Source organism: Taudactylus pleione, unplaced genomic scaffold (assembly GCF_031769625.1).
Source record: "Taudactylus pleione unplaced genomic scaffold, aTauple2 ptg000985l, whole genome shotgun sequence".
Taxonomy (NCBI): Eukaryota; Metazoa; Chordata; class Amphibia; order Anura; family Myobatrachidae; genus Taudactylus; species Taudactylus pleione.
The window spans coordinates 1424483-1448335 of NW_028285386.1; the positions used below are offsets into that span (position 1 = coordinate 1424483).

At 42.8% G+C, this 23853-nt stretch overlaps 1 protein-coding gene across 1 annotated transcript in view; it reads left to right on the forward strand.

Annotated features, from left to right (window-relative positions):
- The window catches only part of PLCB2 (phospholipase C beta 2), a 232847-nt gene that overhangs the window by 168902 nt on the left and 40092 nt on the right, over positions 1-23853 (forward strand). The window contains exons 9-21 of the mRNA XM_088460803.1: positions 2286-2452; positions 4427-4573; positions 6227-6384; positions 6942-7024; positions 8561-8645; positions 9884-10043; positions 10184-10281; positions 11233-11329; positions 12277-12361; positions 12613-12737; positions 14431-14585; positions 14939-15103; positions 22481-22580. Of these exons, the coding sequence (XP_088316929.1) occupies positions 2286-2452; positions 4427-4573; positions 6227-6384; positions 6942-7024; positions 8561-8645; positions 9884-10043; positions 10184-10281; positions 11233-11329; positions 12277-12361; positions 12613-12737; positions 14431-14585; positions 14939-15103; positions 22481-22580 (1625 nt within the window). The remainder of the gene's footprint in view (positions 1-2285; positions 2453-4426; positions 4574-6226; positions 6385-6941; positions 7025-8560; positions 8646-9883; positions 10044-10183; positions 10282-11232; positions 11330-12276; positions 12362-12612; positions 12738-14430; positions 14586-14938; positions 15104-22480; positions 22581-23853) is intronic.

Genomic DNA, 23853 nt, shown 5'->3' on the forward strand with positions numbered 1-23853 from the left:
CTTCCTAGAGTTGCCCGGCCGTCTAAACTGAGCGATTGGGGCCCTAGTCAGGGAGGAGACCAAGAACCCGATGGTCACTCTGTCAGAGCTACAGCATTCCTCTGTGGAGTGAGGAGAATCTTACAGAAGGACAACCATCTGTGCAGCAATCCACCAATCAGGCATGTATGGTAGAGTGGCCAGACGGAAGCCACTCCGTAGTAAAAAGCATATGGCAGCCCATCTGGAGTTTGCCAAAATGCACCTGAAGTAGGGATGTGCAGGCTCGGTTCTACTCGGTTCCGTTCGTTTTTTTTACCGAATCTTATTGGGTTTCAGCTGTCACGAGTTTTGGATAGCCAATAAGATTCGGTAAAAAAAAACGACCGGAACCGAGTAGAACCGAGCCTGCACATCCCTAACCTGAAGGACTCTGGGACCATGAGAAACAAAATTCTCTGGCCTGATGAGACAAAGATTGAACTCTTTGGCGTGAATGCCAGGAGTTATGTTTGGAGGAAGCCAGACACCGCTCATCACCAGGCCAATACCATCCCTATAGTGAAGCATGGTGGTGGCAGCGTCATGATGTGGGAAAGTTTTTCAGCGACAGGAACTGGGAGACTAGTCAGGATAGAGGGAAAGATGAATGCAGCAATGTACAGAGACATCCTGGATGAAAACCTGCTTCAGAGCGCTCCTGACCTCAGATTGGGGCGACGGTTCATCTTCCCGCAGGACAACGACCTAAGCACACAGCCAAGATATCAAAGGAGTGACTTGAGGACAACTCTGTGGATGTCCTTGAGTGGCCCAGCCAGAGCCCAGACTTGAATCCGATTGAACATCTCTGGAGATATCTGAAAATGGCTGTGCACCGACGCTTCCCATCCAATCTGATGAAGCTTGAGAGGTGCTGCAAAGAGGAATTGGCGAAACTGCCCAAAGTAAGGTGTGCCAAGCTTGTAGCATCATATTCTGTAATTGCTGCCAAAGGTGCATCAGCAAAGTATTGAGCAAAGGCTGTGAATACTTATGTACATGTGATTTCTTAGTTTTTTTTTTTTATTAAATTAGCAAAAATCTCAAAAAAACTTTTTACACGTTGTCATTATCGGGTATTGTGTATAGAATTTTGAGGACAAAAATTAATTTATTCCATTTTGGAATAAGGCTGTAACATTACAAAATGTGGAAAAAGTGAAGTGCTGTGAATACTTTCCAGATGCACTGTACAATCCCTTCCCCTGCTGATATTACATTTTAATCAGATGCGTATCTAGTGTGCTTGTGTGCACCATAGGTGCTAGCGAAAGGGGCATGACCTGATAGAAGTCAGCCACATTGTTTTGTATACAAATAGAACAACTGAGAGCAAAACTAAAAAAGAGGAAACCACAATTCTTGCAAAAGATATTGTGTCCACTAGGGTGGCCCACTGCCCACACAAAAAATACAACAAAAAAGCGTTAGACTTTCTGAAAGAGCACGGTGATCTTGTTATTGAGGAAATTATCTTGGAAACTTACTTGTCTGTGTGTGAAATTAGGCCCTGATTCAGAGCCGCTCGTAAGCGTCCGCTCGTTCGTTCTGACCGATGTTCGCACATCTGCGCATGCGTACGGATTTTAATACGCATGCGCGAACCAGTCAGTGCGGCCGAAAATCGTTTGTTCGCTATATAGCGAATGCCTGCTATTTTGAGTGACAGAAGGAGGCGTATGTGGGTGGTAACAGGGGAAGGTGCTTGAAAACGACTAGTGGAGATCAGAACGCAGGCGTGCTTAAAGGTCAAAACGGGCATTTTAAGGGAGTGCATAATTAATACAGCAGCGTCATTGACCACGTCACTTGTTTTTTTTTTACTCAGAACTGCTCGCAAAATAGCGGTTGAAAAAACCAGCCACAAGAATAGCGAGCAGTTCATACGCTGTTCGATGTACTCGATTAATCTAATAAATAGCGGACATGACGTATGGTGCGAGCGGCAAGGGGGCTTATTTTTCAAAATTACAACCGCAAGTTTTGCTCGCTCGTTCAGACTTACAGACCGCAATTAGCGAATGGTTCATTTGAATAGCCACCCCTTGTTTTAGAACAAACGACCGCAAATAGCGAGCGGCTCTGAATGAGGGCCTTATTCTTTTGGAGTTAGCACTATGTTTTCTTTGAAAAATGTTTGTGGCGTATTTTATGCGATTTTTAAGTTCAGACTGAAATAAATATCAAAACGCAAATGATCTTTCCTGTGTTCCTGTTCTTATTTGACATTTTTCAGTCATCTTTTATCTGCTTTTTGTTCCCAGCCACTCCAAAGCCAAACCTTACATGACTAAAGATCATCTCACCAAGTTCATCAACCACAAACAAAGAGATTCCCGGCTGAATGAATTGCTGTTCCCACCTGCAAAGCCAGAACAAGTACAAGTTCTCATAGAGAAATATGAACCTAGTGCCATCAACAAACAGAGAGGTGGGATTTATGTGTGGTCTTCAAGGAAGAGGTCTTATAATTATACAACAGCAAACTGACTACACTGTGGGGCTCCTGTACAGTTGGATCTATTTCTGTTTTTGTGTGTGTAATGCAGTATATGCATTTGCATAGTGAGTATGCATGCCAAATACCCTACACATATAACCAGCACAAAAGTCTAAATCTAGATTTTTACACATCTCCTGCTTACACCTGTAGATGCAGAATGTAGAGTGAAGTGGGAGGGGCAGGCATAGCAGAGTGACAGCATGGGCGTGCTCATGTACTTGTGACTCTGAATGTAAGCACAGCTATGCCATGTCACTTGCAAGTGCCAAGGCCGTAACTAGGGGTGAGCAAGCAGTGCCGTTGTTGCCCCACAACAGGGGCGTATTTATAATGGGTGCAAGGTGTGCGGTTCCTGGATCTAGGGGGTCCCACACACCGCACATCCTGCACCCAATTATATATACTCACCTTTCCGTTCGCACGGCACTGCAGAAATCACTGGGAAAATGGCCACAGCGGCCATTTCCCCAGTGATTCGCACATGCGCAGTAGAGATACCTGAGAGCGCGCACGGGCGCCATGTTCCCGGTGCAGGCGACATGTAATTACATTTTCTGTTTTGTATTTGTATGTTATTACATTTTATGTTTTGTATTTGTGTGTAATTATATTTTATGTTTTGTATTTGTATGTAATTACATTTTATTTAGTACATGTGTTTTCCAATAACACTGTCCAGACACTACTCTCTCTTGTGTATATGACACTTCATTACATTATTATATTGTGTATGACTAGGGTCATGGGACTCTCACCTTAACTACTAAAGGTGCATACACGTAAAGATTTTCTGTCCAACCATCCAGCTAGTTGATTGGTTGGAATGAAAATCTGGTAACGTGTGGGAGTAAATGATGATCAGCAATTTGCTCCTAAATGCCAGAAAACAGATGAAAATGGTCGTCAGACAAGTTTGTTAAATGTTTGATCTAAACTATTTGTTCAAGCAACAGTTTGTGTCCATTTTCTGGCGTTTAGGAGCAAATTGCTGATTGTCATTTGCTTTCATACCTTACCAGATTTTCAATCCAACCATTCAACTAGTTGGATGGTTGGACAGAAAATCTTTACGTGTGTATGCAGCGTAACAGTATCAAGCTAGGGTCAAAGTATACACACCTTTAGTTCCTGACTTACGCCTGATCACATGCCTGGGTTGAATAGCACTCAAGCTGCATACACACACAATGATTTTGTTACCAACGATTTTATGAATGATTTTCTGTCAGATTATCTGTCAGATTTTTTAAAGTGTAATGAATGATTTTTTTGAACTACAAACGATTTTTGCATATTCCCTTAATGAAAATCGTTCAGTTGACAAGTCTAATGAACTACAAACTACAAACGTGAACGCGCATGAACGATAATCATTCATCGTTTGACTCAGAAAGTGAACGATTTTTTCAAACGATTATCGTTAAACGATATAGTTTAACGATAATCGTTCAAAAAAATCGTTGTGTGTGTATGCAGCTTAAGCATCATGAGATGCATCCAACTGAGGGTATGCATGTAAAAGCACTTTTTCATGTATGCCTCAATTCCTGTGTATGCTCGGGACAGAAATGAATCAAACCATACATGAGCTCCTGTGTGCTTTCAGCAGGTGCACATTTAACAAAATAACCATTTTTAGATGTTAAATGTGCAAAATTGTACACAAATCTATGCAGATTTTGCATTTTCTGGCCAACATCCGTGTTTTTTTAAACTGAATGGCTGTGTGCTTTTGGATTGGGAGCATCAGGATAAGCATGTATGATAGAGAATAACCATTTGTCATTTTTGCAAGTGATAATGTCAGGAATGAAAAGGCTGAAATAATATTATGTATGGGAAATTACTAATTACATTGTAGTTCTTTTCTTATATTGACACCTAGTGATTGTTCTCCTCTAGGACAGCTGTCTCCGGAAGGTATGGTCTGGTTCCTGTGTGGGTCTGAGAACATTGTTGTGTCACTGGACAAGTTACAAGTAAACCAGAACATGAACCAACCCATTAATCACTACTTTATCAACTCCTCTCACAACACGTACCTCACAGGTACTCTCACATATGTGTGGTCTGTGTGTGCTTGTATGGTATGGAGTTTAGACTGTAAGCTACAATGTAAATTAAATAATATGCTCAGTACAGCAATATGGTGGTATTATGGAAACAACAACAAATAAATAGGGGTAAATGTAATAGGGTGCGGAGTTCTGACTTAGGCGAGTCCCGTGCAGGACTGCCCCCATGTTTTACAGTAGCAGCTATTTATCAAGCAAAATCAACCTGGTTAAATAACTGCTACTGTAAGACATGGGGAAGTCTTGCACGGGACTCGCCGAAGTCAGAACTCTGCACCCTATTACATTTACCCCATAATGTGTTAATAATGACGTAAGCTGATATTATAATATAATCTGCTCATGCATTCATTTAGGTCTAAACAAACGTGTACTGTACAAATGTTTTTTGCCTATGAGAGTGTGCCATCTCATCCGAACACAAGCTATACTGATTACACATTACATGATGTCTGTACCCAGCGACGGTACGATACGTCACAATACAACACGCCGTCTGTACACACTGCGCATTTAGCAGCTTGGCGTCATTCATCTAATCGTCCCATCTGCTCTGCTGCACAGCAGATACAACCCACGGGCACGCGCAATCGGGCATACACCAGGGGCGTATCTATAATGGGTGCAGTGTGTGCACACGGGCCCCTGGGTCCAGGGGGGCCCACATTGCACACCCTGCACCCATATAGTTTTATACTTACCCGTCCGTAGTCACCAGCGCGCTGCTTTGTAGAGCCGGGGCCGGCGCTGCAGATCAGCAAAAATCACTGGGAGAATGGCAGAGGCTGTTTTCCCAGTGACTCTGAGCATGCGCAGTACTGCTGTCCCCGGAAAAACGGCGCGGGCACCATTTTCCCAGGGAGCCACTCAATGCGGCACCGCACGAGAGGAGGGGGCCCGCATTGAGTCTGCACACTTAGTACCCCTCCTCTTTTAAAATGCCCCCTGGCATACACACTATGCAATCTGCACGATATATTGTTCTGATCGGCGTCAGAACTATATATTATGCAGTGGATCGCCTAATGTGTACCCGGCATTAGTTTTTCATAAAGGCTCATAGTGAAATAACCCTTAAGGTTTATATCCTAATCATAATCTCTTCCTTTCTCTGACTAGTAGAATGACAGAGTTGCTATCACTGGGGGGTTATGTAATTGGTTCCCATTTTACAGTACCGGCGGGATATCATTGATCACATAACCCCCTGGAAGTCTCAGTGTTACTGAATTACATATAAAAAGATTCTATTCTCCAGTCATCTTTACCTGAAGAACATTATGGGAATGTGAGACTCAAACGGATATCTGTGGTATCATGTAAGGTTCCGCTCTCCCAATAATATCCTCTTTTTCTCATTGTATACATTCTTCATAGGTATAGCTACTAAGCCTAGTCAGAGGAGGGAGAGTTTGTGATAAACTCCTGGAGGTGGATATAAGTCGATTTATATTCTCCAGCTGTCGTTGAACTACAGCTATCACCAGGCCCTTCAGCCTCCAGCTAATATATAATATCCAGTGTAATGGGAATCACACTCTAGGCAAATGCAGAAGATATGTACGGAGTTACCTCTCTTTTGTATTGTGCACTGCTATAAAGAATTGCTGTATTTCCATCCCTGCAGCTGGTCAGTTTTCCGGGGTCTCATCCCCTGAAATGTACAGGCAGACCCTTCTCTCTGGCTGCCGATGTGTGGAGCTTGACTGCTGGAAAGGAAAGCCCCCTGAGGAAGAGCCGATTATCACCCATGGCTTTACTATGACCACTGAGATTCTCTTTAAGGTGAAAAGCTATGTTACAAATGTGTTTTTATGTAAAGAAATATAATAACATGAATATTAACAGTTCTTTACAGGATGGTTATAGCTGGTATAGGCTGGTAAATCAGAAATAGTTGACATAACTCATGGTTGATGAGGAGCATGCATAATTAACTTCACAGACTGAGCACATTCAGTGATAGCAGTAATAAATACAATAATGTTTTAATCATCCTGACCACCAGGATCCTGTACCCAACCCCTCCAACCACCGTACATGCAATGTATAAATGTTCTTTTCGGGACTGTGGAATAAAGTATTTTTTTAAAAGCAACTATTTACTGTAGGATCATAGGTCCTGGGAGACGGAGATAAAGTTCAGCCAATCAGCTCCTAACTGTCATTTTTCAAACACAGCCTGTGACATGGCAGTTAGGAGCTGATTGGCTGGTACTTTATCTTTGTTCACTTAATCTCTCTCCAAGGTTTAGTAAATAGACCCCATTATCTCTGATAATTGTTTATGGTACTAAAGTATAGACAGATCTGAGCAATATAGAGTGTTCTTATTTTTCCAGGATGTCATTGAAGCTATTGCAGAATCTGCATTCAAAACGTCTCCTTATCCAGTGATCCTGTCCTTTGAGAACCATGTTGACTCGTGAGTAGCCGGAGTCTGTATGTACTGTGTCAGGCAGCTATTACCACAAGGGGTCATGTTCTAAAAGTCTTAGAAATATGGGGAAATACTACTTTACCTATAAAGACATATGCATACAACAGCAAATACAACCCAGTGTCTGTACTGGTTCCTATAAGGGTAGCAGAAACGCCATGCCAAAGTACATACAGTATAAACAGACAGGGGAATTTCTCTTGAACCGAAGTTTGTGGTGGAAGAGGCTGATTCACAGAAGCAATACAATCTCCTAAGGGGTCTATTTACTAAGCAGTGTTAGGAGACAGAGTGAAAAGTGATAAGAAAGTGAAAAGGTGCCAGCCAATCAGCTCCCAACTGTCATTTTTCAAACACAGCCTGTGAGATGACAGTTAGGAGCTGATTGGCTGGCACTTTATCACTTCTCACTCTGTCTCCTAACACTGCTTAGTACATAGACCCCTTAGTCTGCTTTTGCCTCGCCATTGCACAGAGTTACATTATGCAAGGTATTTGTAAAGTTATTAAACAGTTTATAAACAGACCCCTGTGATGTCCGCATCTTCTGTTCCCTCACTCCCATGGTTAAATTTGATACAGAACTGAAGTTAAACTGAGCAGCAATTTAGGAGCAAAATGTAATAGTGTAAATGAGTACAGGGGGTAGTCCTGAGGGGAAAGGGTATGATTCCTGAGGTGTAGGTGGTTGGAGTACACAATACTCATTCTCAGGCCTGAAAGGCTAGAGGCTGATTAAGCTTCCCTGGGGCAGTACCAAAGGCACGGATGGAGGCATGCACCTTGATATGCACTAGTGCCACAAGTTGTTGTACTTACACACATAAAGAAGCAATGGGGGGGCTTTGTTTTTTTATGGTTGGTTAATGATGATCAGACATAGCAGTAGCAGTAGACAGAGTTATATAGGAACAGTCACATAGGTCCATAACCAGAAGTAAGCATAGAAGGAAGGTCCAAAGGCAAGTTCAGGTAACAGAGCTGGGTAATGATATCCACAGTACAGATCAGCTACAAACCAGAATGAAGGATACACAGAAGCATTAATAAATGGTGCAGGAGTCTGAGGTGACTGATACAATGCTACGGCAAAGTTTGTCCAGGACTGGTATAACTAGGATATGCCTCAAGATGGCTCCAGCAAGGCTTTCGGGTTTGATGCCACCATCTTGGCTAAGTGTATGCTCGCCCACCAGATAGCTAACATCATCACACTGCCAGTACCAGCAGCAAGTAAAGCAGGGAACTGCAGAGGTTGCCAGAAATGTAATAAGACAAATTACATTTACAATTTTCTGTTGAGAAAATCCAATAACTACTTAATAAAGATCTGACAGTATTGACTAAACCACTTATTTAATTGCGTGGGTAAATTAATAAAGCATTGGCTAAGCAGGAAAGAAATACTGCAGCTTTTTCTATAAATAAGGACTTAGCACAGAAATCTGTTGAATATGAGATTTCTATTTGGTTCTTTGCTAAATACAAAGTAATGATAAGAACTATATTAATATATCCCAGTGCACGGCAACAGGCAAAGATGGCTGAGTATTGCAGAACAATATTTGGAGACATGTTGCTGACTGATGTCTTGGAAAAGTATCCTGTGAGTACATTATAAGGCTTATTTAATAAACTGTGCTTAGTGCATGCAGCACTGCAATGATTTCCACCTGACGCCTTTGTTTGATAAAGTGTACAAGGGAGTAAAGGGCCTCATACATCAGGCGGCCATTTCACCGATTCCCCGATCCGACCGGAACCACCAATCCACTGGTCAGAAATGCCGATCGACAACCATCGATCATCGCTGATCCGTCTGTGAATTTCTTCATGTTAAAAATCCCTGATATGCTGATCACGATCGTATTTTCAGCATCATCTGCAAATCAGGATAATCCAACACATTGGATATTACTGATGCCCTGACCCTGGCCTCTGGGGATCCAGGTATTGTCCCAGTCCATTGCTGATGTATGGGGCCTTAACTGTGAAACATCACCTGTCCTGTGCATTCCTGCAATAAGATCATGAGAAGAATTAAGTTTACAGCTATGTACAGTACAAAGACTCATTCAGAGCCTAGAAAAGATTGTAATCATCTGTCCCTACACATAATCCCTATTACGTGTGCGATGTACAAACATGTGTTTCTCATTTCACACATTAAAACTTAATTAATGCAGTGTAAAAATAATTTAGTGCCATTATATTTTCGTCACACTAATAGAAGCAATACAGTACATCCTCCTTTTCTGTAATGGGTTTGCACAATGCACATCTTTGTCGTTTGCATCTTTAATTACCACAGAATTGCAAATATAAAGAGGTCAGGTGAAAGCACTGCCTACCTGACACTCCAGGCTCCTCATTAAGTTGAACTTTTAACAAGTCCTCTTTATATACCGCTGTCGTGCCTTATATTGAGGAGTAAAATAACTCATTAAAGAAAATAAATATCTTTAATCCAAATGTCAGATTTGTGTGGTTAAAATATCAAATACATTGCTATACTTAGGGGCCTGTCTCATCATAGGAAATGGTAGCTGTGTATTTTATGATATTGTAGGGGTATTTATCAAAATTTGTAGAGAGATAAACAACTAACCAATCAGCTTTTAACTTACATTTTAAAGACTGTGTTTGAAAAATGACAGGAGCTGTTTGGTTGGTACTTTATCTCTCACAATTTTATCTCTCCTCAAGCTTTGAAAAATATCCCCCTAAATATTAAAGAAAAGAATGAGTTGGGCAGTATATAGATAATACTAATAACAGACGCCATATTAGTTGTTTAATGCTATTAAGTGGAAACTCATTTGTTTCATTGCATTATTTATTCAGTTGAAACCTGGACAACCTGTGCCGAGTCCTAATGAATTACTTGGAAAAATATTGATAAAAAACAAAAAGAACCAGGCTTTCTCATCTGCGGAGAAGAAAGCCCCGAGCAGTGACCCAACCAGCGCAGAACAGGGAAATTCACCATTAAATGAAAATTCAGGTATATCACAGAAAACATCTTAGAGCCAAGTATTTAACTGTATCACCCTATGTGTCAAGTAATTAGCCATTTTTCTTTATATCCTATAAATGATAAAATCATTTGATCAGCGCCAGAAGAGATTTTATGTCTTTTTACAGAAAAGGAAGTGGATGAAGATGCAGGGAAGGAAGCAGAAAGTGAAGAGGTTGTAGAAAATGTGAATGAAGACGATATGAAACAGATGCAATCAGATGAGGTCAGTTATCTGAGACAGTACGACTGACAGTACGAACCTACATTCTGCTATAGTCATCTGTTCTGATGTCCAAAAGGGTCAGAACCAGAAAAGCAGCTGTCATGTGGTTTTCTAAAGTCAATCAGTGAACCTCACAATACACCCCATGTGTTAGCTAAATGCTTTTATGTGTATAGACTCTTATTGGTTTAGGTGTCCTAAAAAGTGAAATTAGTCGGATATAGAATATAGAAAGGCATATGGGTCCCAATGCTGGACATGTAGTCCCCCAATAATTCTTGCATCAAACAGGCATCTACACTTGAACCTCTGCTCAGCCCTGCCTATACCCCATCCAGTAAGGACATTGTACATGTACCAGCCTTGTCGGACTGTATAGCCAGATACTGCTGATCCTATCCAATGGTCATTTTTAGTTGGGCAACTCAACGCAGACAAACTGTAACAACATATATGACCAATAAAAAGGTTTTAAATCAAGTTTAAGGCATCTCAAGTTCTTTCAGATAAGAAATTCACACATTTCCTGTATATATAAATATGTGTAATCTATTCACAATGTGTTATTGGTTGTATGTTTTATGTAATTAATGAAAACGAACTCCCTGGCCGATCACAGCTTCTCCCATTTACTTCAGCCAAACAACCCTGTATCTGAACTGCCCCTGGCCATGGAATTCAACCAAGTCATATGGGGATCCTGGGGCTGGGAGTTTAAACCCCAAGGACATTAAGTGAATGACACATACTGTAGGTGGGAGGAGTGAAATCAGAGCCTTGGCTGTCTGAAGTGATCAGTTTCACCATATCTCCAAAACTTCAGCAGCAAGTTATATGTTCCAATAACGTACTGTAAGATGACTATTCTGATATTACTGATTGGATTGGCTAGAGTTGTATGCTAAGGAAAATAGTGTAAAAACTTTAACTTTATTACTTTGCACATTACAGGGCACTGCTGGTCTGGAGGCCACAGCTTATGAGGAGATGTCAAGTTTGGTCAACTACATCCAGCCAGTTAAATTTGACTCATTTGAACTATCAGCACGTAAGAGAATTACTTTGAATCTTAGCGAATAATCTGTGTGTATGGTTTTTTTAAATATTAATTTCTATGAATGTTCAGCCAAATGTAACCATAAGGGTGTAGTAGTATATGCAATATGTAATAACATTCTGATTATACGTGTCACCCTTCATATTCTATACCTGCGGTGTGCAGTATAATCGTATGTTCATAAAGTGATGTCTCATGTCCTCATGCTTTAATGTCTATTTTATATTTCTTGAGATAGTTGTGATTTTATTACTTTTCTTTTACATCCTTTTTCCTGGTTTTCTGTAATGTAAGCTGCATCATTGGGCAAATACTTTTTTTCCATGTGCTTGTTATTATGTTAAGGTATTGTTATTATTATGTTATTGTTGTTGTTGTTATTATGCAGAAAATGTACTTTTAGAGTAGGAATGCTATACCCTGTAACCTGATCTTACGTGTACACTTACTGTACATGCAGACTTCTGGTGTACAATATAACTCATACATACAGGGGCTGATTCAGAGTTGGGAACAAAGCAAACAAAGGAGTAATTTAGCACCTGGGCAGACCCATATTGCACTGCAGCTGGGGGAGATGGAATATGTGCAGAGATTAGATTTGGGAGGGACTTGTCCTAGCTGAAATCTAAACTGCAGTGCAAATAGAGCTGTCCAGCATTTGTGAGCTACATGCAAAAGTGTTACCCTGCTTGCAAAAAATAAATGTTTTTGCACCCCTTGCATTGCACCATGGTTTGTCCAGATGCAAAGTAGATGAAACTACATTTCAATACATCCCATATACTGTACACTTGTTATAATTTTCTATCACCAATAAGAGTGTAATAGCCAATGAGGCAAGGTGAGTTACACGCCCTGATCACTTTATTTTGTGTTTTATATTTACTGAGCTTTGTGATACCATGTTTCAAGGTTTGTCTGATTTCTCTATATAGAAAAAAATCAAAGTTATGTCATTTCTTCATTCGTGGAAACCAAAGCTTACGATCTACTGACCAAGTTCCCTGTGCAGTTTGTTGAGTATCCTTTTTGTGGCTACCAAAAATTCTTTTATCCAAGGGCACAATTTCATTTATAATTATATAGTCAGTATACAAATACCTGTGATGACAGACCGTATACTGTTTTTTTTTTTTGTGGTTCTAACAATAAACTGATAAGGAGCCTTGTATTATTAGTACTAGTAGTGGATTAGTGGTGATATTAGTATTACTAATAATTGAATTTGTACAGAAAGCGGACAGTTCTTCTTTCCTATATAATTCCTCCAGATACAATAAGAGACAGATGAGTCGGATTTATCCAAAGGGCACCAGGATGGACTCATCGAATTACATGCCTCAAATGTTCTGGAATGCAGGATGTCAGATGGTGGCACTTAACTACCAAACTATGGGTTAGTTTTAGAATTTCATATCTTCCATTCAATAGAAGGCTCACCAACATTCCACCATCAGTCCTACAGCCATCAGTGATGATAGTGAACAACTGTAAAATATATTCTTCCTAGCATTAGTTACCCAGTTGTTGTCCACCATGGAATTGTTAGTAAGGTGCTCAGTACAAACAGAGAGGTGAAGGAGTACACAACACAGTCATCGATGTGTGGATGTGATCAGGCTCAATGTCCTCACATTAAAGAGGACCTCTCTCACTTTTTAGATAAATTGATGTTTGCATAGTACCTCTTCAGTACTCGTGAGGCAGGATAGCTGTGCTGCGGTGAGTAAGCCCCATGAGAAGAAGTAAAACACTCTACGCAGTCTAACTTTCATCTGAAAGAGAGAGGATGTACAGTATATGAGGTCTCTGGGAGCGAGGATTAGTTAGAAAAGAGGAAGCAGCTGTCTATTTTTGCACACTGTCTGCATAACTGGAGACACCACAGGCTCGTCACAACAAGGGATACTTAGCTGATGTGTGACCAGACAGTGGGAGAGGATAGAGAAAAGGGAACTGACCTCTTAGAGACAGAGACAGAGGCAGGTCATTTATTTGAGCAGGATTGCAGCAGTGGGGCTTCTGTTCTTCGAATAGGAAAAACTGGTGGTCATTTCATGTTCTTACCTGTTCTACAGTGTGGTCTCTGTTTTGAGCTTAGTAAATCTGCGGGATGCAAAACTGCTGTAAAACTGCTGATATTTCAAACCCACTGCATAATAAATGTACCTCTACACTGTATCTTACCTACAGTTGACAGACCCTGGGCCAATTCCAGCTAGTGTTATGTAGCACTACATAACGATTCTCAGGGCTGCCTATTGTGACTGTACAAACTGATTGGCTCTAGCTTCATTTATTTACTGTATTTTTTTTATTCTACCAAAAATTTTACTTGTTACATTTCACAATATACAGTAATATAGATATTTTGGTGCTTACAGTTTATATTTGATGTTCAGTAATACCAGAGAGTTACAAATATAATATTATATATTGTATTCACTTGCTCTGTTCAAAGATAACAAACTGCTTCTCATTTCTCCAATTTGGTAATGTGTTGCCATAGAATACACCTGTATGAGAGGTGCGCCTAGTCATTTACCTGCACCCTTTACATAAAATACCATACACATAAATGTACACTTTAAATGCAATATATATTTTACTAGCTGTTGCCTGCGGACTGGGGGTGTGTTGGACTGAACCCCATCACAGGAGACAAGCAGCAGGAGGGGAGCAGCAGGCCACCGTGCACCCACCCAGGATCCCGCTCACTGCCCGGTGGGGAGGGGGAGGCTACGAATTTGCAATGCCTGCAGCTGTCACCAGCACAGGGTGAGACAGGGGCAGGTCTGCTTAGTGAGCACCTCTTCTGGTGGTTCCAAGCCAGGCCGGTCCTGGGCGCCCGGTAGTCTAAGAAAAATGTGGAGCGCCTATCAGAAAGGCCTTGGGGAGAACACTGTTTTTTTTACATGAGTAAAGTCATTTTATTGTAACTAACAGAGATGGGGCTTCCTTCTCCCCCTGGTATCTGTGAGATCAACCCTACAATACCTAATTATATTACCCATACATCATGCTTAGCTGTACTTATTCTGTCTTGTTAAGAACATGCCTAACTGACTACAACAATACTTCTTTCTCAGATCTAGCCATGCAGCAGAACATGTCGATCTTTGAGTTTAATGGCAGCAGTGGATATATACTAAAACATGAATTTATGCGCCGGGCAGACAAGCAGTTTGACCCATTCACAGTTGACAGGATTGATGTAGTTGTGGCCAACAGTCTATCAATTACTGTGAGTATGAAACCAGGCTATGGTTCCACAGTGTTACCTTACCATTAGTTTTAGCACCTTGTACATTTAAGCCTTGCTGTTTGCAGTGACGTTTATGAAACAAACTAGGGAAAATACCACCTTAGGAGTCAAATACCAACTGATATGGCAATGAGCTTACACTCCAATAACTATTCCTTCGCATGTGTACTAAACAGAGCGAGACAGTAAATATTGGTCCACAACTATAAAATAGAAGTACGGTAAATCAAGTGAAATGTGATTTAAGTCTGGCCCATAAGCTATATTGCTCATAATTCTAATTGAGGCCCATGATGTGGTAATGTAAATGACAAGATGTATTTTCCTGACAGATAATCTCCGGGCAGTTCCTAAGTGAGAAAAGTGTGAAGATCTATGTAGAAGTGGAGCTATTTGGGCTGCCAGGAGATCCCAAGCGTAAATATAAAACCAAACTAACCTCAACTGCAAACTCTATTAACCCTTTATGGAAGGAAGAGGCATTTGTGTTTGAAAAGGTAAATATTTGATATGCGACACATGTATAGCTGTGTGCGAATGAGTCTGAATGAGTTCCGTTGCTTCATCTGCAACTTTGTACAAATTTAAAATGAATTCCTGTGTGTTTAAAGTCGCAGCCCGGCGTCTCTGGTACAGACTAAGTGGTGTTTCGCTGCCTTACAGTACGAATAAGTTGCACATTTAAAAACAAAGTCTCTAAGCTACACCGCTGGGCGCCGCTCACTTGCACGACGCATCTTGTGACACATAGCATTCATTCATTAATTCATAATTCATTTTACTCCAGCAAGCAAGCAAGCAAATCCTACTATTACTGTGAGCATTATGCGAATATGCATATATTATATATGAAGAATAACGTTACCATGGCTTTTATTGAACATTATAATACCTAGAATAAAAAATAAGCCCTACTTATAAATAGTTAATATTTTCCTTTTATTGCTGCCTGTGATATCGACATTGAGGGGTTGATTCTGAATCGGAAAGATCTCTTTGCATGGATGCAAACCGCAGGTTTTTGCATGCAGAGCACACAAAATGATGCGAATTTGTGCATCTTTGCATCCGTCCGTCCTGTTCTGTATTCTTCATACTTTGAATTGGACGGAACTTAGGGGGATCTGGCTTTCTGTGGGACATTTTAGGCGGGAACTGGACAGCAACAATGCGATCGCGCCATGACATGTGGGAGTGTCATAGCAGTGTAGTGGACGTGTACATAAAGCTTTCTGCGATTCCCAGCTGTGCATATGGGGGAGGGAAGCCCATTTCTGATGGATCTTTTGCACCTACCGTGTTTCCCCGATAATAAGACACTGTCTTATTTTTTTTTTGGCTCCAAAAAACACCATAGGGCTTATTTTCGGGGTAGGTCTTATTTTAACTAACATTGACAGCCCCTTATGCAGGCCCCCCTGTAGCAGTGCCCCTTATGCAGGCCCCCCCCCTGTAGCAGTGCCCCTTATGCAGGCCCCCCTGTAGCAGTGCCCCTTATGCAGGCCCCCCCCTGTAGCAGTGCCCCTTATGCAGGCCCCCCATGTAGCAGTGCCCCTTATGCAGGCCCCCCCTGTAGCAGTGCCCCTTATGCAGCCTCCCTTGTGTAGCAGTGCCCCTAATGCAGGCCCCCCCTGTAGCAGTGTCCTTTATGCAGGCCCCCTTATTGCAGTGCAAGTACGTACTTACCTGAGTCACCGCCGTCCGGGATGTCCCTTTCACCTGCGCGCTGACTGGATCTAATATGATCCAGCAGGCGCGGCCGCACAAAATCCTCAGCGCGCGGGTGACGTCATGACGTCACCCGCGCACTGCATGACTGGGAACGCTGGTCTCTGCAGCGTTCCCAGCTCAAAAAGAAAAAAGGTAGGTCTTATTTTCGGGGTAGGGCTTATTTTAGACCGGGCTTCACAAGTAAGGGTAGGGCTTATTTTCAGGATAGGTCTTATTATCGGGGAAACACGGTAGTATGGGGTTGGGGGTGAAGCAAGTGCCGATACTAATGATGACGTTTGGGGAGGTGAAGCAAGTGCCGATACTAATGATGACGTTTGGGGAGGTTGGCATAAAATCAGCGGGTGGCGCCGTTTCCCACTTGCAGACACATATACCCCCCACAATAGCCCTACAGAATCTGCCATTAGCATAATAAAGTGTTGCTTCTGCGGCTGCCCCCCAACTACAGCCACTGAGCCTGCGACTCAGCATCAGCCCCAGGAATCGCAGAGCAAATTCATAGTAAGAAACATTTTTCTAGCACAGTGTAGATGGAATTATAGATAGATGTGTCACAGTCTCAGGAATTTGAGTTTGTGTTCCTGGACTGGAATCTGGGTCTGGTGAATGCAGGAAGTTTGGAGGTTTGATGTAGTTCCTGCGCATAAAGTAGCTCTGTGACACTGGGACTAGGTGTCTGAAAGAAGCACTTAGATTCACAAGTGCAAGCTGTAAGGCTCTGGGCTGGAATTGGAGGATGAACTGGATTCCGGGCTGGTACCGGAGGAAGAACTGGACTCTGGGCTGGTACCGGAGGATGAACTGGACTTTGGGCTGGTACTGGTGGTTGAACTGGACTCTGGGCTGGTACCGGTGGATGAACTGGACTCCGGGCTGGTACCGGAGGATGAAATTGACTCCGGACTGCTACCGGAGGATGAACTGGACTCCGGGCTAGTACTGGAGGACGAACTGGAGAATACGTCCAAACGAGAATCAGAGAGTACACTGGGTCCACTCTGAGGAACACAGGTACAGATCTCATAGGGATAGCTATGATACTTGTTGCACTGGCAACCTGAATGTGCTAAGGAAATCCCATTTATAGGACCTGTCAGAAGCTGATGGGCCGAGGACCCTGATGAGAGCATTCCATTGGCTGACTTGGTCAGCTGATGAGGGCAAAGATGGCCACACCCATACACCATGGACTGCGTCTGGAGACCCACGTGGAACGCCGGACCTGTAGTGCAAATGCCCGGTGGGGAGCAGATAGAGCAGCTGAGATGGCGTCATCATCAGCAGACCGCCGGGAACCCGGAAAGCCACAGGACAGTGCCCGGACAGGTAAGCAGCGGGGTCTGTGGCTGAGGTCTCCCGAATGGGCTGTGCCAGTACCCCCTCTTCCATGAGTGGCCACTGGACACTTTTTTTTAGAAAACTTCAGATGAATTAAACCAGGCTCTTTCTTCTGGTCCATAACCCTTCCAATCGATAAGATACTGGAGACATCCGTAACGACAACGTGATTCTAAAGTTTACTCTGTTCCTCGCTGAGTTAGTACACTAGGAGTCCTTGGAAAATCCTTTTGAAATTTGTTTAAGATCAGTAGCTTCAGGAGTGATATATGAAAATTAGGTATGCAAGGAAAGTGTGTAATTTTAGCTTGTAGGCTACTGGATTCAACACTTTTTCAATTGGGATGGGACCGATGAAACGTACCGGAGTCTGAGATTTCAGGTGGACAACCAAACTCGATCTCCCAGTTGAAGATCTGGAACAGTACATCTTTTGTGATCTGCGAACTTCTTGTATCTTTCTGAAGATTTGACTAATGAAGAATGTACTCTTTTCCAAATATCAGAAAACAATTGAAGGGTAGTCCTTGCTGCCAGAACTTCAAATACTGGTAGTAGAGGAAACTCTGGGAGCCAGGAATGATGACCAACTAGTGGAACTAGTTGAGGTATGATTATTATGGACAAATTCTGCCCAGGGTTGGAGTTCCATCCAATCGTCTTGTGCTGAAGAAATGAATAAACAAAGGAAGTGCTCCAGGCCTTGGTTGACTCTTTCAGTTTGCCCATTGGTCTGCGGTTGATATGCAGTGGAGTACTTTAATTTCACTTTCAGAGCTGAACAAAGAGACTTCCAAAATCTCGCCACAAACTGCACCCCTCTGTCTGAGATGATTTTGTACAGTAATCCGTGCAATCTAAAAATTTCCTTGATAAAAAGCTGAGCAATAAGTGGAGCAGAAGGAAGTCCAACCAATGGAACGAAATGAGCCATTTTGGAGAACCTATCCACAATAACTCAAATAGTATTATGACCCTGGGAAGGATGAAGGTCAGTAATAAAGTCCATAGACTGGTGAGTCTAAGGAGGAATGGCTAATGGTTGGAGTTGTCTGGCAGGTGCTTGTCGAGAAACTTTATGTTGAGCGCACTTGACACATGAAGAGACATAAGCTTGTACGTCTGCTTTCATCGTGGGCCACCAGTATGAACGTTGAATGAATTTGAGGGTCTTTTCCACCCCAGTATGACCAGAAAAATAAGAGGCATGAGCCCACTGTAGCATACTTTTCGCGAAGATTAGGAGCAACGAACGTTTTCCCAGCAGGAGGGTCTGGAGACAACTTGATAGAAGCAAAAGAGGTTGGATTTAGAACTGAATGAGACTGATTGTTCGTTGGATCCAGATCAGAATTCATAGAATGAGAAAGGTTGTCAGCTTTTTAATTTTGCGACCCTGGATGGTAGGTGAGTTTAAAGTTGAACCTGGAGAAAAACATTGCCCATCTGGCTTGCCTTGGATTTAAACAATTAACAGATTTTAAGTAGAGTAGGTTTTTGTGATCTGTGTAAATAGGTATGGGTTATTGGGCTCCCTTTAACAGATAATGCCACTCTTCCAGAGCAAGTTTGATGGAGAATAACTCTTGGTCTCCTATTGAGTAGTTCTTCTCTGCTGGGAGAAATTTCTGAAAATAAAAGCCACAGGGATGAAGCTTTTCGAATTGTTGAGAAAGTACAACTCCGACACCTTCCGTGGAAGTGTCAACCTCAAGGATGAAGGGTCGAACCATGTCTGGTTGCTTTAAGATGGGAGCAGAGATAAACACCTGTTTCAAAAGCTGAAAGGCTGAAATGTCTTCTGCAGTCCATTTGGTAGGGTCTGAACCTTTGCGAGTAAGGATTCTAATGGGCGCAACCAAAGTGGAAAAACCTTTGATGAATTTGTGATAATAGTTTGCGAAGCACAGGAACCGCTGGATAGACTTCAAGGTTGTAGGAACAGACCAATCAAGAATGGCTTCCAGATTTTGCAGATACATTTGAAGACCGGTTCCAGAGATAATGTAACTGAGGAACAGGATGGAGGGAACCTCGTAGACACTTCTTTCACTTGTGAACGATGATTCTCCAGTTCCTGAGAAAATATTAGAATGTCGTCCAGGTAGATGACAACGCTCTTGTATAGAAGATCTCAAAAATTGCATTTACAAAATGCGGAAATATGGCCGGGGAGTTACTGAGACCAAAGGGCATGACGAGGTACTCGTAGTGCCTGTCCCTGGTATTAAAGAGTGTCTTTCACTCCTCCCCGGCTCATATTCTAATAAAGTTGTATGCACCTCTTAAATTGAGTCTGGTAAATATGGAAGCACCCTTAACTCTGATGAATAATTCCATTATCAGGGGAAGAGGGTAACGATTCTTATTTGCAATGCCATTAAGACCTCTATAGTCCATACATGGGTGAAGGCCACCATCTTTCTTCTTTATGAAAAAAAATCCAGCTCCAGCTAGAGATGTGGAAGGTCATATGAAACCCGTCTCCAAATTCTCCCTAATATACTCCTACATTGCCTGAGTTTCAGGCAGGGACAATGGGTATGTGTTTCCTCTTGGAGGGGTTTTTACTGGAATCAAATCAATGGGACAATCCCAATTGTGATGGGGAGGCAAGGTATCAGCCCCCTGTTTACTAAAGACAGCTTGGTATTCTTGATAAGGTTCCGGCAGACCTTCAAGAAGGTTGAGCACAGAGGGCCACAAAGGAACCACACATCGTAGGCAGTTCTTGAAACAGAAATGACTCCAAGAAGTTATCTGTAAAGTTGCCCAATTCATTTGCTAACTATATCTTTGTAATCAAGGTAAACCGAGAATAAGGACGTGAGGGGCTTCGGGGATCAATAGGAAGGATATATTTTCTGAGTGAAGTGCAACTATCCTGAATTTGAGTGGTGGAGTGAGGTGTGGAATTACTCCATTAGAGATGCGACTACCATCTATGGTGGTTAAAGTGACTGCCTGAGACAAAGCTTCGATGGGAATTTGATGCTTTTGATCAAAGTCTGCAGTTACCAAATTTCCCGCAGCTCCCGAATCCGAGAGCGCAAGCACATTTTCGGAGCCTCGAGAAAGCTCTAACTGGGCATTGATGGTAGACTCAGACTTCCTATGTGACTCGATTGGAACTCCTAACTTAACCTCTCTGTCATAAGTTAGGAGGTGGTGTTTCCCGGACGGAGAGGACAGCATCTGACGATGTTGGGGAGACCCACAATACATGCAGAGATTCTTTTTGCATCTTTTTTGCTGCTCCTTCAGTTGTCCAGCGAGAGCGATTGATCTGCATAGGCTTTTTGCCAGTTGGAGGAGGAGAAGCTAAACATGGAGCTGGACGTGCTCTTTCCCGATCAGATCTGCTTCTTTATAGAGAACGTTCTCTATGCCGCAGGTCTACTTTGTTACACAAGAAGATCAAATTATCCAGTCTGGCGCTAGATCGTCTTTGAGTCTCTCAGAGAGCCCGCTCCAGAATGCCGCAATCAGGGCATCCTCATTCCTACTTAGCTCTGATGCCAAGGTTCACAATTGAATTACGTATTGGCCAACAGTCTTGCTGCCCTGACGAAGGCGTAAGATATCAGTTGAGGTGGATGATGTCCTCCCGGGCTCATCAAAGATTCTCCGGAATGTGGAGATAAACTCGGTGTAATTAGACAGAATTGGATCTAAGTTTGTCCAAAGCGGTGAGGCCCAGTCGAGTGCTTGTCCAGAAAGAAGATAATATAAGCTACTCGAGTTCTTGCTGTGGGAAAATTTGCAGCTTGCAACTCGAAAAGAATTTTGGATTGATTCAAGAAATCTCTGCATTGCTTGGGATTGCCGTAGAATTTACTTGGAGGCGAGAGTTGGAGTCGAGCAGCTGGTGGTGCTGGTGGAGGGACCAGCACAGTAGCGGAGGAGGCAGTCTGAGGATTGACAGAAGTTCCAGATACGAGAGCCTGTATACTGTCCAAGCGGATGGACATATCATAAATAAACTGCATTAGCTGCAATTGCGAAGACTCCTGTCTTTCCAGACGAGACAGAACTTCCTGAGAGGAGTCTGCTCCAGAACACTGACCACTTGCCGAGTCCATCATGCCAGTGTAAACTGTCATGGTCTCAGGAATTTGAGTTTCTGTTCCCGGACTGGAATCTGGGTCTGGTGCACTTGTTGCAGTCAAATGCAGGAAGTTTGGGGGTTTGATGTAATTCCTGCACATAAAGTAGCTCCGTGAACCCGGGACTTGGTGTCTGAAAGAAGCACTTAGATTCATAAGTGCAAGCTGTAAAGCTCTGGGCTGGAATTGGAGGATGAACTGGATTCCGGGCTAGTATCGGAGGATAAACTGGACTCTGGGCTGATACCGGAGGACAAACTGGACTCCGGGCTGGTACCAGAAGATGAACTGGACTCCAAGCTGGTGCCGGAGGATGAACTGGACTCCGGGCTGGTACCGGAGGATGAACTTGAGAATACGTCCAAACAAGAATCAGAGAGTACACCTGGTCCGCTCTGAGGAGCGCAGGTGCAGATCTCACAGGAATAGCTATGATAGCTGTTGCACTGGCAGGGAGCAGATTGAACAACTGCCCGTGCCAGAGCAGCTGAGACGGTGGCAGCATCAGCAAACCACCGGGAACCCGGAACGCCGCGGGACAGCACCTGGACAGGTAAGCAGTGGGGTCTGTGGCTGAGGTCTCCCGAAGGGGCTGTGACAAGATGTTTCCAGTTCACCAAATATGTGATAGTTTCATTATATTTATTATTATATTTCATTTCAATATTCATTATATTTCATTATTATTACTCACAGATTCTCATGCCAGAGATGGCTTCTCTAAGAGTGGCAGCATTTGAGGAAGGAGGGAAATTTATTGGTCATCGGATCATTCCTATTGATGCCATCAGATCAGGTGGAGTTTTACTCTCATGCCAATATCCACTAACATTCAATATCCACTACCATCCAATATCACTAACATTCAATATCACTAACATTCAATATCCACTAAACAAAATCTGATGTGTGACAGAGGTCCAGTTCAGTAGGGAATTCAGAATGCCAATTCATTTATAAACCCAAACCGTTTTATTTTTTACAGAATCCTATAATATTTTGTGCTCATTAATATGTGAAAACTGTATTATAGTTCATATATTTTGTGAAATTGTCTTGCATCAGGATATAAAGTCCTCTGAGTACCGAACTGATACAGCAATACATATCCTCTTTAGGTGGTCTCATCGGGGGGAGTGCTTCACTTACATGAACATGTTCTCTGAGTTTCATTATTGAAGTGGGCAATGGGGTTGATGCACTTGGTAATGCAATTCGCTGTAAATTTCATCAACATGGCCCCGCTCTGTGCTGTGATATTCTGCGGATTACAGCATTGCACAGAGGAAGGGCCATGATGAAGTGAATCGCATCACCACGCCCACTGCACTTGCTGTTTCAACTGCTGGGAGGGGAGGTTCCAAAGGTTAATAGTGTGATATATTTACACGCACAAAAATTGACAATCTAACTCCAAATGGCCTAGAATGCTCTGATTTGCCTATTTACACATCCCTTTATACATCATACAGACTTACAATCTTTGGAGCTGATTCAGACCCGCTTGCTAGGATGCGTTTGCTCGTAGCTGGACGATATTTGCAATCTGCGCATGCGTATGCATCATAATGTGCGTGCGCGAACCACTGCAAAAGATCGGGAAGCGTTCGCTCACCCAGCATAGACAGCCAGCTGAATGAGTGAGAGGAGAGGCCATTTGTGGGTGCTGACAGGAGCTGGCCACTATAAACGGGGGAGTGGAGGTACGAACGCAGGTATGCCTGGGCATCTCAACGCCGTTTCAGAGACGTGCATAATTAATAGGCAACGTCATTGTCACCTGGTTGAATTTCACACTGAAGTGATCGCAGTGCTTGTGGCAGGGTATAGTCAACCTCAAGCGCTGCGATCGCATCCGATGGTGCTCTATGTACCAATAGTTTCAAGCACTTCCAGGAGATGTGCGCAGGTGAGCGTCTTATGAATGGCTGGTGGGCATCTGCATACACAAAGTGATCACACGCCAAGACATATTGGACGTGCTTATGCCTTGCCGTGCGATCGCCTGCCTTGCTGGCTGTGCACTGGATTTGCATGCGCTGGGTGCGAGCGAACGCATCTTGCAAGCG